Source organism: Lissotriton vulgaris, chromosome 2_2 (assembly GCF_964263255.1).
Source record: "Lissotriton vulgaris chromosome 2_2, aLisVul1.2, whole genome shotgun sequence".
Lineage (NCBI taxonomy): Eukaryota > Metazoa > Chordata > Amphibia > Caudata > Salamandridae > Lissotriton > Lissotriton vulgaris.
Genome location: NC_141688.1, coordinates 332,642,799 through 332,662,958, shown reverse-complemented (window position 1 = coordinate 332,662,958; position 20,160 = coordinate 332,642,799). Strand labels below are relative to the sequence as shown.

General features: G+C 53.0%; 1 protein-coding gene across 2 annotated transcripts in view; it reads left to right on the top strand.

Moving 5' to 3' along the window:
* Window positions 1-2,104: 2,104 nt before the first annotated feature.
* LOC147729421 (uncharacterized) overlaps window positions 2,105-20,160 on the top strand; it is a 44,832-nt gene continuing 26,776 nt past the window's right edge. For both annotated transcript variants that reach the window (XM_086959757.1, XM_086959756.1), the window contains exons 1-2: window positions 2,105-2,158; window positions 5,773-5,865. In XM_086959757.1, coding sequence (XP_086815883.1) covers window positions 2,143-2,158; window positions 5,773-5,865 — 109 coding nt within the window. In that variant the 5' untranslated portion in view covers window positions 2,105-2,142. The remainder of the gene's footprint in view (window positions 2,159-5,772; window positions 5,866-20,160) is intronic.

The following is a 20,160-nucleotide window of genomic DNA, read 5'->3' as shown; positions in this document are numbered from 1 at the left end:
CGCAGCTTTTATTCCTTTCCGGCACCCCTCCTCAAGCACCCTCAACACCACCCTGCACCCTCAAACCCCTGCACCCCCCTGCACCCGCAAACCCCCCAGCACCCTCAACACCCCCAGCACAATCAACACACCCCCAGCACCATCAACACCCCCCAGCACCCTCAACACCCCCTATGCACCCTCAGCACCCTCAAGACCCCCCCAGCACCCTCAACACCCCCCAGAACCCTCAGCACCACCCCAGCACCATCAACACCCCCATCACCCTCAACAACCCCCCCAGCACCATCAACAACCCCAACACCATCAACACCCCACTATTAACCTCAACACCCCCAGCACCCTCAACACCTCACTATTACCCTCAACAACCCCCAGCACCATCAACACTTCCAACACCCCTGTACATCCACCAATGGCGCAGGCTCAGCAACCAGTGCTAAGTACATCATTCATGGCCGAACAGCAGCTTTGAGTGACTTGTACATCCACCCATGGCGTAGGCACAGGGACCGGTGCTCAGTGCACCAACCATGGCCCAACTACAGGGTCCATTTCCCAGAAGAACCTTACCTGGAACAGGCATGGCCTCTGATGCTCAGTTCAGCCGACCCTCCCCTTGGCAAGGCCAGCCCCCTAAAGTGCAGATGTGGCACTTCAACCTGCACCATAGTAAGTGGCCAAGGTGCGGTGGTGCTCAGGTGACCTCCCCGTCTGCTTTCAACAGACTGCGCAAAGGGCCCATCTGTGGTGCTGCAGGGTGAGAAGCTAGCCAGCAGCACTAGTTGTTCCTTCTCTAATATCTTGGTGGAAATAAACTCCCCAACTCTTTGTCAATGCCCTGGTCTCTTCACATCAGGATGGAGGCTGCTGAGGGGACAGAAGAGAGGCCAGGCATTGGAGACCTTCACGAGTGTGCCACTCCTGGCTGCATAACTGCATGGGATTGGCTCTCTGTGGATGGAGGAGTGACATACAAGATTGGTGTGACCATCTCTTGTCCCCCTGAGCAGCATCACACGCTGCTGAAGACGGGCTGGGGATGGGACACAGGGTGCTGATACAGAAGACAAACAAGGGTGTCGCTGTCGGGGACTTACCCATCTTATATTCCTGATAGTGCCATGGTGACATTAGATGTCATCTTGCACAAGGTCATTGACGTCTGTGAAGGAGAACAAACATACCAGTCTACAGGGGGCATCTCCATTGCAGACATGCTCCAGCTCTCCCCCTCTGCCTTACCCACCCCTTGGGCAGGGTCGGAAGGAGCCTGGCACTGGGGCTTCAGCTGCCCTCGTGCCAACTCATCCTCAGCATCATGTGACTGAACTGTGCTTTACAGTTGAAACATTGTTCATCTTATTTGAAAAACCTGTAAGATTTGATTCAATGTTGAAGCTGAAAAGATCAAGATGGCGCCACCTGCCTCAAGCCATCTCTTGCTCACTAGACAGATGCCCCTTGCTTTCTTTCACGTTGGACCCTCTCCTGTGACAGTAATGCACATGGTATGTACATGTCTTAGATGAGGGTGAAGCTTGACCCCAGGTTTCACCCATCCGCACTCCTGCGCCCCTCTGTTCAGCGTGCTTCTTATAATCCTTGGACATTTTATGTTTCCTCATTGCCGTTCATACTTTTACAATCTCCTTTTCCATTTTCAGGTTATCCGGTGGTCACATCTGTGTTTACACTCAGTGTAAGTGAAGAGCAGCAGTTGTTTCCAGATGAGCCAGGCGTCGGGAGAGAAGCCTCAGGTGAGCTGATGGTGACCGTCCAGGGACGAGGGACCCCTGGCCGAGCTCTGTGCAGATGGGGCCCTGTGAATGCAGTCAGTCAATCAATCAATTACAGAATTTGTAGCACGCACTACTTACCCGCGAGGGTCTCAAGGCGCTGGGGAAGAAAAAAGGGAAGAAAAGTGGGGGGTGCCGCTACTGGTCGAACGCCAGGTCTTGAGTAGCCTCCTGAAGTTAAGCAGATCTTGGGTCTGTCGTAGGCTGAGTGGAAGGGTATTCCAGGTCTTGGTGGCGAGGTGAGAGAAGGATCTGCCGCCTGCGGTGGTTCTTCGGATGCAGGGAATGGTGGCGAGGGTGAGAGGCGCGTGATGTGACACCGAGAGGAAGAGAGAGGAGGAAGATGGCGCGGGGGCCGAGTGAGTGCGGGGGCCACGGGGAGGGGGGCACTGACGGAGTGTGTGCCACGGAGGGGGGGGGGGGGACTGACGGAGTGCGGGGGCCGCGAGCGGGGGGGCACTGACGGAGTGCGGGTCCCCGGGGGGTCTCCAGAGGGAGCCCCGGGGGGGCGGGGGTTTCCACAGAGAGCCCTCGCTGCCAAGGATTCAGATTGCGATGTGTGACATTTTCATTGTTTAGCTGTAATTACGAGTGACATTTCAACGACCATGAGTGACGCTTTCTTCAGAGCAAAACAAAGTGATGAGGAGGAGGGACACACACATATTTGAAATGACAGTCACTTGAGCATCGAGAAACCGAGAAGATCTTAAAACTGCTGCAAATGCCTGAGATGGCCGACTCACAATGACCGCTCAAGCATCAAACCGTCGCAGCTGCAGTGTGCCAGCCATGGAGGGCGCGGGCTGCAGCGTGCGCGAGGTCCAGCACGCGCGAGAAGGGCGCGGGCTCCAGCGCGTGCGAGGAGGGCTCGGGCTCCACCGCGTGAGAGGAGGGCGCGGGCTCCACCGCGTGTGAGGAGGGCGCGGGCTCCAGCGCGTGCGAGGAGGGCGCGGGCTCCAGCGCGTGTGAGGAGGGCGCGGGCTCCAGCGCGTGCGAGGAGGGCGCGGGCTCCAGCACGTGCGAGGAGGGTGCGGGCTCCACCGCGTGAGAGGAGGGCGCGGGCTCCACCGCGTGTGAGGAGGGCGCGGGCTCCAGCGCGTGCGAGGAGGGCGCGGGCTCCAGCACGTGCGAGGAGGGTGCGGGCTCCACCGCGTGAGAGGAGGGTGCGGGCTCCAGCGCGTGCGAGGAGGGTGCGGGCTCCAGCGCGTGCGAGGAGGGCGCGGGCTCCAGCGCGTGTGTGAGGAGGGCGCGGGCTCCAGCGCGTGCGAGGAGGGTGCGGGCTTCACCGCGTGAGAGGAGGGCGCGGGCTCCACCGCGTGCGAGAAGGGCGCGGGCTCCAGCGCGTGAGAGGAGGGCGCGGGCTCCAGCGCGTGCGAGGAGGGCGCGGGCTCCAGCGCGTGAGAGGAGGGCGCGGGCTCCAGCGCGTGAGAGGAGGGCGCGGGCTCCAGCGCGCGCGAGGAGGGCGCGGGCGAGGAGGGCGCGGGCTCCAGCGCGTGAGAGGAGGGCGCGGGCCCCAGCGCGTGAGAGGAGGGCGCGGGCTCCAGCGCGGGCGAGGAGGGCGCGGGCGAGGAGGGCGCGGGCTCCAGCGCGCGCGAGGAGGGCGCGGGCGAGGAGGGCGCGGGCTCCAGCGCACGCGAGGAGGGCGCGGGCTCCAGCGCACGCGAGGAGGGCGCGGGCTCCAGCGCGCGCGCGAGGAGGGCGCGGGCTCCAGCGCGCGCGCGAGGAGGGCGCGGGCTCCAGTGCGCGCGCGAGGAGGGCGCGGGCTCCAGCGCGCGCGCGAGGAGGGCGCGGGCTCCAGCGCGCGCGAGGAGGGCGCGGACGAGGAGGGCGCGGGCTCCAGCGCGGACGGGCTCGGGATCCATCGCGCGCGAGGAGGGTGCGGGCGAGGAGGGCACGGGCACCAGCGCGCGCGGGCTCCAATCTGTTCTCATGAAGTTGATACTTCTGACACTGCAGTTCATTGTCTCTGTAGTGTGATACTTACAGCACCTCCTTGACTCCTAGTGTGAGAGCCAAAGCCTGCTTGCTACAGAAGCACAGCTCGCAGCGCGCTCCTGCTTGTGCTTGGAGCTTCCAGTTAAGGTACAGACACAATGCAGATATGCGTGACAATGCATTTCAGTGCGGTAATGCAGATTACCACACTAAAATGCGTCACTCTAACGCCCAATGCGTGATACTTGGCAGGACTGGGGAGCCCTTGTGCCCTCCCCCCTTGCCTGGACTGTGAGGGGTCTCTCGGGTTTATTCTGAAAGGATGGGGGGATCGATGTTAGGCCCCCACGCCATACGGCGACGAAAGACGCAGCTTTTATTCCTTTCCGGCACCCCTCCTCAAGCACCCTCAACACCACCCTGCACCCTCAAACCCCTGCACCCCCCTGCACCCGCAAACCCCCCAGCACCCTCAACACCCCCAGCACAATCAACACACCCCCAGCACCATCAACACCCCCCAGCACCCTCAACACCCCCTATGCACCCTCAGCACCCTCAAGACCCCCCCAGCACCCTCAACACCCCCCAGAACCCTCAGCACCACCCCAGCACCATCAACACCCCCATCACCCTCAACAACCCCCCCAGCACCATCAACAACCCCAACACCATCAACACCCCACTATTAACCTCAACACCCCCAGCACCCTCAACACCTCACTATTACCCTCAACAACCCCCAGCACCATCAACACTTCCAACACCCCTGTACATCCACCAATGGCGCAGGCTCAGCAACCAGTGCTAAGTACATCATTCATGGCCGAACAGCAGCTTTGAGTGACTTGTACATCCACCCATGGCGTAGGCACAGGGACCGGTGCTCAGTGCACCAACCATGGCCCAACTACAGGGTCCATTTCCCAGAAGAACCTTACCTGGAACAGGCATGGCCTCTGATGCTCAGTTCAGCCGACCCTCCCCTTGGCAAGGCCAGCCCCCTAAAGTGCAGATGTGGCACTTCAACCTGCACCATAGTAAGTGGCCAAGGTGCGGTGGTGCTCAGGTGACCTCCCCGTCTGCTTTCAACAGACTGCGCAAAGGGCCCATCTGTGGTGCTGCAGGGTGAGAAGCTAGCCAGCAGCACTAGTTGTTCCTTCTCTAATATCTTGGTGGAAATAAACTCCCCAACTCTTTGTCAATGCCCTGGTCTCTTCACATCAGGATGGAGGCTGCTGAGGGGACAGAAGAGAGGCCAGGCATTGGAGACCTTCACGAGTGTGCCACTCCTGGCTGCATAACTGCATGGGATTGGCTCTCTGTGGATGGAGGAGTGACATACAAGATTGGTGTGACCATCTCTTGTCCCCCTGAGCAGCATCACACGCTGCTGAAGACGGGCTGGGGATGGGACACAGGGTGCTGATACAGAAGACAAACAAGGGTGTCGCTGTCGGGGACTTACCCATCTTATATTCCTGATAGTGCCATGGTGACATTAGATGTCATCTTGCACAAGGTCATTGACGTCTGTGAAGGAGAACAAACATACCAGTCTACAGGGGGCATCTCCATTGCAGACATGCTCCAGCTCTCCCCCTCTGCCTTACCCACCCCTTGGGCAGGGTCGGAAGGAGCCTGGCACTGGGGCTTCAGCTGCCCTCGTGCCAACTCATCCTCAGCATCATGTGACTGAACTGTGCTTTACAGTTGAAACATTGTTCATCTTATTTGAAAAACCTGTAAGATTTGATTCAATGTTGAAGCTGAAAAGATCAAGATGGCGCCACCTGCCTCAAGCCATCTCTTGCTCACTAGACAGATGCCCCTTGCTTTCTTTCACGTTGGACCCTCTCCTGTGACAGTAATGCACATGGTATGTACATGTCTTAGATGAGGGTGAAGCTTGACCCCAGGTTTCACCCATCCGCACTCCTGCGCCCCTCTGTTCAGCGTGCTTCTTATAATCCTTGGACATTTTATGTTTCCTCATTGCCGTTCATACTTTTACAATCTCCTTTTCCATTTTCAGGTTATCCGGTGGTCACATCTGTGTTTACACTCAGTGTAAGTGAAGAGCAGCAGTTGTTTCCAGATGAGCCAGGCGTCGGGAGAGAAGCCTCAGGTGAGCTGATGGTGACCGTCCAGGGACGAGGGACCCCTGGCCGAGCTCTGTGCAGATGGGGCCCTGTGAATGCAGTCAGTCAATCAATCAATTACAGAATTTGTAGCACGCACTACTTACCCGCGAGGGTCTCAAGGCGCTGGGGAAGAAAAAAGGGAAGAAAAGTGGGGGGTGCCGCTACTGGTCGAACGCCAGGTCTTGAGTAGCCTCCTGAAGTTAAGCAGATCTTGGGTCTGTCGTAGGCTGAGTGGAAGGGTATTCCAGGTCTTGGTGGCGAGGTGAGAGAAGGATCTGCCGCCTGCGGTGGTTCTTCGGATGCAGGGAATGGTGGCGAGGGTGAGGTCGGAGGAGCGGGGTTGGGGACGTAGAAGAAGATTCGTCTGTTGAGGTAGCCTCGGCCGGTCTTATGGAGGACCTGTTGCCATTAGTAGAGTGCACAGATATGACTTAGAAGGCAGAATCCGAGCTACAAAGTAACGGTGCCCGTTACTCGAAGGGGGGTAAGACGTAGGCGCTATGGCACAGCGGGGAAGAGTCCTGGAGGGCTACAAGATGCATGGAGCGAGGTGAAACATTAAGGTGAGATCAGCCCTTGTCCACATGGGACTGGTATCTCCTCGTCAGTAAGGCTGTTCCCATTTCAAGTGTTCTCATCATATCAAGCTTGAGTGGTTAACAGGCGGAGTCTCTGCTGCGGACGCCTCAAAGCCCCTGCGTTAAAGCGCAGTGTAGTCGTATTAGTCCCTGCGTTAGAGCACAGTGTAGTCGTATTAGTCTCTGCGTTAAAGCACAGTGTAGTCGTATTAGTCCCTGCGTTAAAGCACAGTGTAGTCGTATTAGTGTTTCTCTACAGCAGGTGACATTCTCTAAACTCCACTCCTCCATCTCAAATACGTCAGTAGTTTGAAGTGCGGAAGACGATTGGGATCATATATGTGGAATCCGGAAGAATCCAGATGCTACACCAACCCAACCACTGGGAAGCCTGTCGCTCTTCTGCAGTTCCCTTCATTTCATTCTAGACACTTGTCCTTTCAAGGAGCCTCATCTGTCTAGGTGGGTTCAGAGCATGAAATTACTACATAAGACATGGTCTGAAGAATATTGCCCCTACAAACACTTTTTGAAGGTGTCATAACCAATATTCATGTCATTGAAACCAGGCATGTGCTGCATAATCACTGGCCGAACACCCTTCACTGTATTACAGAATGAATGACTGAACACCATCCATGTATTACAGAATGAATGATCTAACGCAATGCGGTGTATTACAGAATCATTATACAACCACTGTGTGGTGTGCTTCAGAATTAACTACCAAATACCTTTCAGTGAATTACAGAATGAGCAACCAAACACCATGTGCGCGATTCCAGAGTCTTTAGACTCACTAAGCGGTATGTATGACAATCAGCAACTATACACCATGCATGTATTACAGAATGAATGATCTAACGCCATTTGGCGTATTACAGAATTCTTGGACGAATATCACACAGTAATTCAGAATCTGCTACCAAACAGCATGGGATTTATTCCAGAATCACCAACCAAACACCATGTGGTGTGTCACAGCACTCGTATACGTCCATTGGTTCTACAAACGAGTGTTATGCGCTGCTGGCCATGCTTTTCCTGACGGCTGTGTTGAGAGCCAGCCTGCGATGCTCTTGTCGCCAGAGGTGCTAGCTGCTCGTTGACTGTTATGGCTTTTGTGCTTCACTACAGGAGCTCTGACGTAAATTCCTGAAGCATCCTTCCCACGTTCTCTGCTCATTGTGTCCCTCATCTGCTTCATGCCTTGTGCCACTCGCACTAGCAGTAGGGAGAGATAATAAAATATTTCCTAGCTAGTATGAAGGAAAGTTTAAATTCTATAAATGGCACAGGGACAAACATTATGCTTAACTTTCTTTTCTGGAAATCACAGCTGCAAAGTATAAAAGTAAAATACCCAATATTCGAGGGTGAACGCAACAAAACATATGGCCAAAATAACCGATAACGACCATGACCCACTTGTGGGACACCCCCGCGCCGCACGGCCACCAGCTGCTGCGTGTGCCCCCAGTGCCTGCCTCTGCCTCAGCGCCGGCCTCGCTGCCGCCTTGAGCGATCCCCGTTGGTTTTCACCCGTTTTTGCCCGACCACCTCTCCTTCAGGAAGAAGCTGAAGACCTGGCTGTTCGAGCAGTAGCGCCCCCCCCCCCCCCCCCTCCCCCCCCAGCGCCTTGAGACCCTACGGGTATGTAGCGCGCTTTACAAGTGTCATTGATTGATAACATAGTATATAAGACATTCTCAGCACCCTTCAGTTCTCTTTCTGTTCTTCCTGAAAAAGTCTTCTACCTCTTTACACACATTTACATTTTGTTGTCCTACAACAGGGGTACTCATAGTACGGCCCGCGGGCCGCCAGCGGCCCGGCAAGCCTTCCTTGGCGGCCCGCCGGACCTTGCAGACATCGTACCAGTTTTTAAAACATTTTTTTTCGAGAGTGTCAAGAAACATCGCCGGTTGCAGCTGCCTGTACTCGGAGAGGCTCTGCTCTAGGCCGGGAGATTTCAGCCATAGAGTGGAGCTGCAGGGGCCTCAGAAGAGGTGAAACAGAACAAAGACTCATTAACACGTTAATGGTTTTTCAAAGACCTGTGAAGTGGTCGGGGCTGTGTGCGCGCCAGGCAAGCTGTCATCATCCCGGGCTGCCACACACGAGGAGGAAGGGGGGGGAGGGGGCCATTTGAACTCAATAGGCGTATGTGGCACATATATTTCCTCTGTAGAAGCTCATGCTCCCCCGTGTAGCATTTGTTTTATCAACACTGAGGGGATGATAGTCTGAGCCAGCCCAGCCTTACTTGGAATCTCTGCCCTCCGGATTACACCTAATCTCTGCTGCAGCGGTCCAGCTGGCTCTCGTGCACCCTCTACATTAGGGTGTCATTACTAATGTGTTGCAAATTTTTGGAAGGCTGGGGAAGGTGGTTCGATGTGTGCAGCAAAGAGCTCTTGCTTTTCGTGATATTTCAGAGGCGTCACTAGTGGGGTGCGGACAGCACATGGGCTGACACCACACCAATCTGGTTATGCTGTGTAAACTCTGGCAGTATTTCCAGCAGTCAAATACCTCTACTAGTCTCCCGTCCTCCTCGCACACATGCAAACACACTTCCAAATCAGCTCGTCTCCCTAACAAAGCCAATCCCTTCAGATGCAGCGGCGAGAAGCTCCCCTCCAATTTGAGAGCATCACTCAAAGCTTAAGTGTTGCACAGAAGGAGATAGACGCACATCTTTAGGCATCCTTGGGCGATCTGCTTCAGGAGGCACCCAGCAGAGCAAAGCTTGGTGTGTGAACACGGAGGTCATTTAACCAATCATGCAACATCGACAATGCCTTTAAATATGCGGTGTATACAATGCATACGTTACGACAACTTCCTCACTACATATTAAAACATATCTGAGTAGGATAAGTGAGCCACTATGCAATAAAATTTTTAAAAACACACAGTTTGAAAAACCTTTTATTTCACAAGTCTATTCGGTGGGTGAAGGGTACAGTCAAAATGTGTGTATGTTGGGGGGGGGGGGGGATAGCGGCTATGCATCATACTGTGCAAGCTCTTTCTCGGGTTAGTTAATTAATAAGGATTCCAACCGTAGCCCACCCCTCACTCGGAGTTTCTAGTGAACCAGGGATCCTACCTCATGCAAATAAGTCACTGTTACGAGAAACCCTTCCCTAAAGCAAGGAGTGTCATTAATCGCAAATCTGCAGAGCTTGCATTATCCCGTCCGTAACCGCCGTTCTCTAAGCGCTGTGAAGCAGCAGGGGATGTCTGCATATTTAGGGCTGTGGTGCGCTGTCCAGTGTACGGCAGCTCCCGGGGGCGCTATAAGACAGCACCCTACACGCATGCAGCAGGGACTGAAGCCCCCTATCTCTTCTGTGTTTATCTGCACCAAAAGAATGTTGCTGATGCTGACCCATGTGGACGACTTCTTCGAGGGAGGGAGAGACAGGGGAGGGCGAGGGAGGGAGAGACAGGGGAGAGCGAGGGAGGGAGAGACAGGGGAAGGAGGGAGTGACAGGGGAGAGCGAGGGAGGGAGAGACTGAGGGAGGGAGAGTCCGGGGAGGGTGAGGGAGGGAGGGAGAGAGTCAAGGGAGGACGAGGGAGGGAGAGAGTCATGGAGGGAGAGAGAGGGAGGGAAACAGGGAGATAGAGGGAGGGAGACGGGAGGAGGGAGAGAGGGAGGGAGACAGAGAGAGAGAGGAAGGGAGACAGAGAGAGTGAATGAGACAGACCGGGGGAGGGAGAGAGGGAGGGAGACAGAGGGTGAGGAGGGAGGGAATGACAGGGAGGGAGGGAATGACAGGGAGGGAGGGAGATGGAGAGGGAGCGTGACAGAGAGGGAGAGAGAGAGTGAGAGGGAGAGAGACAGAGGGAGGAAGACAGAGAGGGAGACAGAGAGAGAGAGAGAGAGGGGGGAAGACAGAGGGAGTGAGACAGAGAGAGAGGGAGGGAGACAGAGAGATAGGGAGGGAGACAGAGCGGGGGAGGGAGACAGAGAGAGAGAGATGTGTGTTTGCTGGGTCTGTTGGCTCCGTGGACGAAGACACACGCAGCAGGGGCCTGTGTTCAACCTCATGGTCACAGTTTTTTTTGTGGCTCTAGCCCCGCCCCCCTCTCTCACTGACCCCGCCCCCACCATTGCGGCCCTCTGCCACAAACCACACCGTATAATTGGCCCCTGAGAGAAAGTTTGTGAGTACCCATGTCCTACAAAAAAGCCTTCCCTTTGAAACCCCCCAATTGTCAGATAAGTCATCTCATTTTGAAGTATGAGAAAGAAAAGTAAACACCAAGCTCCCTGGAAGACATTTGAGCTCCGTCTTTGAATGCACAGCAAATGTGACGAGAACAAAATGTAAAGGCCTGGTTACAGATAGCGTGCACGCATGGAAGAATACAAGGAGTGATGGTAAATAGGGTAAACTCCATGGGAGGGACACAGACATGCTGCACAGCCTAAAACAAATAATGCTACAAACCTCAAAGCCAATGGAAAGCAACAGGCAGAATGCATTCTGAGCTCAGCTTGCTGAATGTCCATAAGATGTCTGTAGCAACTAAACGGCTGCGATGACTGGTAGGCTTCGGACGTTCAGTTTACACACTTTGCTCTGCCAGGATTCGGAAACTGATGTTACGAGACTGATTGAGAAAGAATCTGTGTCTGATCCTCATTATAAAATGATGCAGTGCAGCACTAGTTTCAGATGACCAGCGTGTCTCCCCAACATTGCAGAACCCATGCTTTATGAATTTCAGTGCCCACATACAGCGGTGGCAGGTGGAGTTTGGCAAGAATACAGACAACACGTTGAGGCCAGAGCTCATCCGAGCCCAGAAACGCCATCATCGCCACAGCCTACAGTACCTTTGGCTTTGACTGGAATGGCTGTAATTGGTCATAAACCACATCTATTACTGCCAGCCCCTCAGAGCTTCCAGTTGAGCCAGGTTGTGTCCACAGCTGCACGCGCCTAGCAGGTGGTAGGCATCGCAGCTGCACGCGCCTCGCAGGTGGTAGGCATTGCAGCTGTACTTATCCGAAAGGTGGTAGGCATCGCAGCTGCATGCGCATCACCAGGTGGTAGGCATCGTAGATGCATGCGCCTTGGCAGATGTTGGGTATCGCAGCTGCACTTGCCCCGGCAGCTGCTAGGCATCGCAGCTGCACGCGCCACGTAGGTGGTTGGTATCACTGCTGCATGCTCCTCGGCGGGTGGTAGGCTTCGCAGCTTCACGCGCCTTGGCAGGTGCTAGGCATCGCAGCTACACACTTCTCGGCAAGTGGTAGGCATCATAGCTGCAGGCGCATCACCAGGTGGTAGGCATCGTAGATGCATGCGCCTTGGCAGATGTTGGGTATCGCAGCTGCACTTGCCCCGGCAGCTGCTAGGCATCGCAGCTGCACGCGCCACGTAGGTGGTTGGTATCACTGCTGCATGCTCCTCGGCGGGTGGTAGGCTTCGCAGCTTCACGCGCCTTGGCAGGTGCTAGGCATCGCAGCTACACACTTCTCGGCAAGTGGTAGGCATCATAGCTGCAGGCGTCTCAGCAGGTCGTAGGCATCGCAGCTGCATGCGCCTTGGCAGGTGGTAGGCATCACAGGTGCACGTGCCTCGGCAGGTGGTAGGCATCGCAGCTGCACGCGCCTCGGCAGGTGGTAGGCATCGCAGCTGCATGCTTCTTGCAGGTGGTAGGCATCGCAGCTGCATGCACCTGGCAGCTCGTAGACATTGCAGCTGCACCGCCTTATCAGGTGGTAGGCATCGCAGTTGCACGTGCCTCGGCAGCTGATAGGCATTGCAGCTGCACGCGCCTCGCAGGTGGTAGCATGGCAGCTGCATGTGCCTCGGCAGGTGGTAGGCAACATAGCTGCAGGCGTCTCAGCAGGTGGTAGGCATTGTAGCTGCACGTGCCTCGGCAGGTGGTAGGCATCACAGCTTTACGTGCCTCGGCAGGTGGTAGGCATCGCAGCTGCACGCGCCTGGGCAGGTGGTAGGCATCAGAGCTGCATGCGCCTCGGCAGGTGGTAGGCTTCCCAGCTGCATGCTTCTAGGCAGGTGGTAGGCATCGTAGCTGCATGCACCTCGGCAGCTAGTAGGCATTGCAGCTGCAAGCGCCTCATCAAGTGGTAGGCATCGCAGCTGCACGCTCCTCGCGGGTGGTAGGCATCGTAGCTGCACGCGCCTTGGCAGGTGGTAGGCATTGCAGCTGCACGCGCCTCGGCAAGTGGTAGGCATTGCAACTGCATGAGCCTCACCAGGTGGTAGGCATCGCAGCTACACGCTTCTCGACAGGTGGTAGGCATCATAGCTGAATGGTCCTCAGCAGATGGTGGGTAGTGGGTCAGTGCCTCGGCAGTTGGTAGGCATCGCAGCTACATGCTTCTTGGCAGGTTGGAGGCATCAGAGCTGCACACTTCTTGGCAGGTGGTAGGTATTGCAGCTGCAAGCGCCTCGTCAGGTGGTAGGCATCGTAGCTACACACTTCTAGGCAGGTGGTAGGCATCACAGCTGCATGCTCCTCGGCAGGTGGTAGGCTTCGCAGCTGCACACTTCTAGGCAGGTGGTAGGCATTACTGCTGCATGCTCCTCAGCAGGTGGTACACTTCGCAGCTGCACACTTCTGAGCAGGTGGTAGGCATCGCAGCTGTATGCGCCTTGGCAGATGGTAGGCATCGCAGCTGTATGCGCCTCGGCAGGTGGTAGGCATCCCAGCTGTATGCGCCTCAGCAGGTGGTAGGCATCGCAGCTGCATTCTCCTCGGCAGGTGGTAGGCTTCGCAGCTGCCCTTCCCTGGCAGCTGGTAGGCATCGCTCAGCTGCACACGCCTCAGCAGCTGGTAGGCATTGCAGTTGCATGAGCCTCTGCTGGTTCTAAGCATTTCAGTTGCACACGTCTCAGCAGGTGGTAGGCATTGCAGCTGAACTCGCCTCAGCAGGTTCTAGGCATTGCATCTGCACACGCCTCAGCAGGTGGTAGGCATCGCAGCTGCATGCTCCTCGGCAGGTGGTAGGCATTGCAGCTGCACTCGCCTCGGCAGGTGGTAGGCATTCCTAATAAGTGGTAACTTATTAGCGAAATCTTTAGGGTAAGCAACTGGGCTCATATACTTCGATGCTAACAGTTTAAAAGACTAGATGTTGTCTTGACAAGGCCTCTAGGCCGCAGTAGCCAAGACGAGTCACGAAGCTAAAGACCTTAGAGTAGGTTAGGGGGACATCTGACAGTGTATGGCACACAGCGAAGAAGGTAACAGCAGGTGAGACCACCATTAGCCCAGGAGGTCCAGTTAATGTATGAATAGTATGAAAGGGCGTGCACGAAGGCGTTAAGAGAAGGACATTTGGTATGGTTTGCAGGATGTCAGTAGGGTCCACATTAGAATGTCTGAACCAGCACGGTGAGCAGTCCTGTAAGTGAGGACCTTGTCGTTGGGGTCAAGTGAACCAGCGTGAAAAACAGAGGCTCCTCGGTTTGCAGCTTTGTGATTATGTTGACACAGTAATCAAAGAAAGGGAAGTATTTGGTCTCTGGTACGGCAAGGACACAGTATATTAACTTGTACACCCGCTGAAGCTATGGTTATCACTGTGGTAACTCAGAGGCCATGGTTGCAGGGAGAAGCACATGATGAAATGACACCCACTGAGTGGACTCACTGGAAGACTTACCTTAGGGAACGTGGACTTCTCTCCTGGAGGACATTACTCACTTTCGTAGGTGGATTGGAGAGCCTTCAGGGTTAAGCCTGGGACACAGAACCTAAACAGATACAGATGAAAATTGGTCTTTGGTGCTGAAGTAAAGAGCCGTAGTCTCACATTCGGTTTTGAGCATGAAGTGGCCTTCTTCAGGGAGGGGCTCATTTCCCCAAAGGTGCACTGTGTCATATGCTCGATTGGTATGTGGGAAGATAGGGTGGTAATTAAAGGTTATGACTTATGTTTTGTCTTTCCTCATCCCATGACGTTGGGTTTATTTTGGTCCTAGAGCGTATAGTTCTTTCTCTAATTTAGTCCCATTTAGTCTTTCATTTTGCTTTGGTGTTCTTGTAAGTCCCTAGTATTTGGTACTATGGTACCCAGGGCATAGGTACCCCAGGGTCCCCTGTGGGCAGCAGCATGTATTATTCCACCTATGAGGAACCCTACAAAACTGTGACAACAGGCCTGCCACTGCAGCCTGTGTGAGCTGGTGCTCGCACCTCTCACGAAAGATAGAAGTCTTACCTGGGGTTTTACTTGCCCTGCCTGCTGTGAGGGAAACGGCTCACCCTGTGCTGGCTGTAACGGAGGGAGCGACCGGACAGCGAGGCATTCTACCGAGGCATTACGACGCCGTGAGGGGAACTGCTCCTGGAATAACCACAACCCCCAGAAACCCCTGCGAGGCGCAGGACACTGACGCTGCAACTGCGACGACCCGCAGCACAAAAGCGCTCCCGCCCCACGCAACGCGGGACGCGCTTACCTGGGGTTTTACTTGCCCTGCCTGCCGTGAGGGAAACGGGTCACCCTGTGCTGGCTGTAACGGAGGGAGCGACCGGACAGCGAGGCATTCTACAGAGGCATTACGACGCCGTGAGGGGAACAGCTCCTGGAAACCACAACCCCCAGAAGCCTCTGCGAGGCGCATGACACTGATGCTGCAACTGCGACGACCAGGAGCACAAACGCGCTCCCGCCCCACGCAACGAGAGACGCGCTTATCGGGAAACGGCCTTTACAACGAAGCCGTTTCCACGAAATCTTTAACCACGCATGCAGTACAACGCATGCGTGGTTACCACTAAAGCCTTTACCACGCATACCTTTACTACGATGTTTGTAGTAAAGGCATATGTGGTAAAGGTAAAGAGTAAAAAAAAGGGGGTTTGGGGGGGTCTCCCCCCAAATAAAAAAACTCACCAGAAGTCACGTCGGAATCTGCACATAATCGGCGTCGTTTAAGAGAAAACGGGAAAAAAATCAGTTTCCTCTTAACGACGTATGACGTCACCACGCAAATAGTCGAGGAAAAGGTTATGCGTGGTAAACGAATTCCGTTGTAACGCATGCGTGGTAAAGGCATGCGTTGCAACGGAATTCGTTGTAACGTCATACATTCGCGCTTATCTGGGTTTTACTTGCCCTGCCTGCCGTGAGGGAAACGGCTCACCCTGTGCTGGCTGTAACGGAGGGAGCGACCGGACAGCAAGGCATTCTACCGAGGCATTACGACGCCGTGAGGGGAACAGCTCCTGGAAACCACAACCCCCAGAAGCCTCTGCGAGGTGCAGGACACTGACGCTGCAACTGCGACGACCGGCAGTACAAAAGCGCTCCCGCCCCACGCAACGCGGTACGCGCGCGGACGGCGCACGGGAGAAGCCCAGGACAAGGGCGGGCCATCTGTGGCCGTCATATGCCGGAAGAGGTCAGGCTGGGCCAGGCCTCTTGGTTCCATTATTTAATGCGGATTGGAAGATCATTTGAAACTTGGGTAATCAACTTATTTGTGTACAACCTTTCCTGCCTGTTTAAATCCTCAACTGACCTGGGGCTTGCATCTTTATATACTTTCTGGCCCTGCTAGTCAGTCTAGTGGGCCAGCTGGGGACCGTGAAAGAAGGCCTGTGGCAACTACCATCTGCCCTGTAATGATAACCCCTATATATTTTGATCAATTCCTTGTACGTTTAGTATAGCTTGCAGACGAAAGTTGGGAGGGCGCGTCGGCTTTCCAGAACCTTAGCATATTAGTATCTACCAAACTTTCCTGTGAAACAACGATTAAGGGTATAGCTTCATTAACTGATCAGGGTATAGCTGTAACATATCAGCCTCTCATTAAATGGGGAAAAGAAAGCTACACACTAGCCCACCGGGCAAGAGAACGTCTAACGTTAAAGAGCAAGTACGTCCCTAATGAAATATCTGACGGGGGCAGTAGGAGCCATAGAGAAACACATTTCTAACGTAGAGGAAAAACTTAATAAAGGGTCGTCTGGCTTGTCCGCCACTAGTGTTCACGATCCTGCTCGAAATGTTTTGAGTGATGTACCTGCCACTTTTACAGTAAATGTATCTCCCCCTGATTCTCATAATGGATGTGTGCAGCAGGGCTGTGATGAGATTTCTGCTATTGACCTAGAGGGCCCGGATCTTCCCCCTCAAAAAAGAGTATGTGTGTCTAAAAAACCTCCCCTTGTTATGTTATCGCCCCAGATCCATGAAGCGCCAGTAATCCCATATGATCTAAAGACCAAAAGTAAATTCCAGATAGGGAAAGAGGCTAAAAAGATACCAAGGAACAAAAGAAAAGCGTGTCCCAAACCCATTAGTAAACATTGTCTAAGCAATGGCCAAAATAATACTGAGTATGGAGACATTATGAAACCAATTGCTGACCTCACTATGTTTGTGAAAGAAGCCATAGCCTTTATGGGGAATAGACAGGGACATATAGAGTCCACTCTGTCAACTCTTACACCACAAGTGAAAGATGCTTATAGCAAACAGGATGTCTCTGCTAGGGCTGGAAACACTCAGCCTATCCAGCCTAGCAACTTGTGTAACGATAATTCTCCTGTATCTGCCATTCACAAAAGTAGCGGGCAACGAACTTCCTTGCCCGCGATAGCTAGACCTAGAAAAACTGTCAGCAGAACACTTTCCCATCAAGAAGAAGGCAATATTCTCCCAAACCTGAATCTTCCCCCCGCGGCAGGTCCTTATACACTGGTTTGGGCCAAAGTTCCCACAACGGAGGACAGTGAGAGGGAAAACTGGGTAACGCTGAGATATAAAGCCATACATTTCCTGGGACAGAAAACGGGTTTAACACAAGAAATGTTTCATTCATTTAAAATGGTGAGACGAGTTAGGTGGCTCGGTCCAAGCAGAAAGTCCTTTGACGGGGATTGTGTAGTTTTATCAATTGCCTCTCCACCCTTAGTCCAAGAAATTTTGAACCGGGTAGGAAATAATAGAAGACGGGGTGTGGGTATAAACGTGCTCCCACTCGGTTTCTTCTACCAACCCATAATGACAAACAAGCTTAACATCCCCCATTTTGGCCACCCTCTTAATAATCTACCGAGGTATAACCTGGAAGTTACAAATATGTTTGGCCCTCTACACTCGTTAGATGAAGGGGATTGACCAACACTAGCCAGGGTTCCCCGGGAATGCAGAACTCCATCTAGCTACCCGGTCCCCCCAATTCTAGACTTCCCAGGACACGAGGGCGAAACTACTCATGATGATAGGAATGTTATCGACAAAGTCCTAAAAACCGCTGCTCCCCATTTCTTATCTACTGTGGACGTTAACACGGGCATGGCTATACTAGAACAGGCCGAAAAAGTACTTCCGAATGTCACCCACAATTACACTCTAGCACATTTGGCAGTGACGTAGGCAACATCCCGGTCCCCAGAGAAACAAGTGGGGAGGAACATGGCAGGGGGAGTTTGGTCACTTATGGAACCCAAGAGCTCTTTGTACAGGGACGAGCGAGGGTAGCATTCTGGAATATATCAGGGCTACAGTCTAAGATTAATAATCCCATTTGGGTAGACTTTATTAGAAATTTCGACATCTTATGCCTTTAGGAGACATGGTCTTTGGAGGAAATACATCTTGATGGTTTTAAAACGTTCCATGTTTCAGCTGGTTATTCTAGTAATTGGAGGCACACAGGGGGCATTTGTGTGTATGTTACTAATCTTTTGGGGGCTACAGGGATACAAATGGTGAAATTGTGCAGGTACTACCAAATCATTGTCATCAAAGTGTCCTCACTGGTTGAGCTAATAATCGTTAATATGTATAATAACTTGGATAAGGGCCTAGTTTGTGATATGTTATATGACCTTAATGAGGATTTTAAGACTGTAAGCGATAACTTAGGAAAGGACTCCATCCTCATATGGGGCGGCGATTTTAATCCCAACCTCTGCCAACAGTTCTCGTGCGGATGTGGCAACAGTGAGGTCGGTGATGATGATAGCCAGCCCCATTTTACCCACTCCTATGGGGTGACAGTTTTAACGAAGTTATGGCAACTCACAACCTAGGTTTCGCTAACTTGCTGTGCTCGCCAATTGTTGATTTTAGCTCCACATTTGTAGGAAGAGGACATAGTATCCTGATTGATTTTATTGTTCTTTCCAATAGCCACGCAACCTGGGTAGCGGATTTTGTCACACATACAGTTGGGATTAGTGACCACCTGCCGCTTAGTATTAACATCTCACTTCCCATCAAAAAGGCAAGTTCGCTGGTAGAGAGCCTAGCCTGGACCCAAGGGTGCGTTCTAGAAAGACTAAATGGGTATTCCCTTAAATGGGCCAGGAACGATCCTGAGGTGACCAATAAGAAAATAATTAGGCAGGCAATAACCCCTATTTTAAAGTGCCTGCAGGAAGAGGTATCACACATAGACATATTGGGTTCCTTTGCAACCATCACAAGGATAATCCAAAAAAGTCTGCACCGCCCCAACAGATTTTAAACCCCACAAAAATGCCTGGTTTGACTCTAATTGTACAAAGGCCTACTCCCAATTAAAAAGGCCCTACAAAGTGCTAGGAGGGATCCTGATGATGTCAGGAGGTGCAGGAAGGAATACAATTTAGCAAGAAACAGACGCAAGCGGGAAATTAAAGATCAGGCCTGAACCAATTTATTTGAAGCCTCGCAAAAGAGGGACAGCTCACTCTTCTGGGGAGCAGTCAAGGCACCGTTTTTTAGCTCGGGGGTTGGACCAAGAATTGAGGTGGCTATAACAGAAGATTCATGGATAAACTTCATCTCAGATGTGTATAATCCTGGGGGGACAGATAAATTAGCAGACACGGGGACTGAAATCCAGGAGGGACTTGAAAAATTTGTACAAATTAAAATTAACATCAGTAACGAAGAAGTATTCGCAGCCATAAAACAGAGTAAGGGAGGCAAAGCGCCGGGTCCCGATGGCACCCCGATCGACTTATTTAAATACTCTGTCGATCTTTGGTCCCCATTATTTACCCGTAGCCAGCTGCGAGAAGAGCTTTATCAAAACTTGGTTTGGGTCGGTAATTATCCTTATATTTAAAAAAGGGGACCGGGATAACCCTTCCTGATATCGCCCAATATCCCTGCTTGATTCTTTCATGAAAGTCACAGGCAGGGTCATCTTGAATCGCCGTCAACTATGGGCGGAAGATACCAACGTATTAAGTCAAGTACTATATGGGTTCAGGGAGGGGCGGGGCACCGTAGAGCAGGTGCTAAATTTTTCCGTCTTACATGGAAAATATATTCAGGCCAAGGGAGGTAAATTATATGCAGCGTTCGTCGATTTAAGCGCAGCTTTCGACTGCGTAATTCATAGCCGGCTATGGCCGATTTGATCAGACTTGAAGGTAAATGAGGTAATTATATCATTCCTAAGACAACTCTACGCGGGTGCCACAGCCAAGGTGAGATACGGTCTAAAAGGTGAATGCACCAAGCCTTTTCATGTAAGGAGAGGAGTCAGACAAGGCTGCATCCTTGCGCCCTTTCTTTTTACTTTATACACTAATGATTTGGGAAAGGAATTGGTGGCTAAAGTAAGAGACTCACCCCAAGTCAACCACAATCAGATTATATCGCTCCTGTATGCCGACAATGCCGTCTTAATGGCGAGAACACAAATTGGCCTTCAGACGGCACTAAGTAGGACATTAATGTTTAAAAAGAGCTA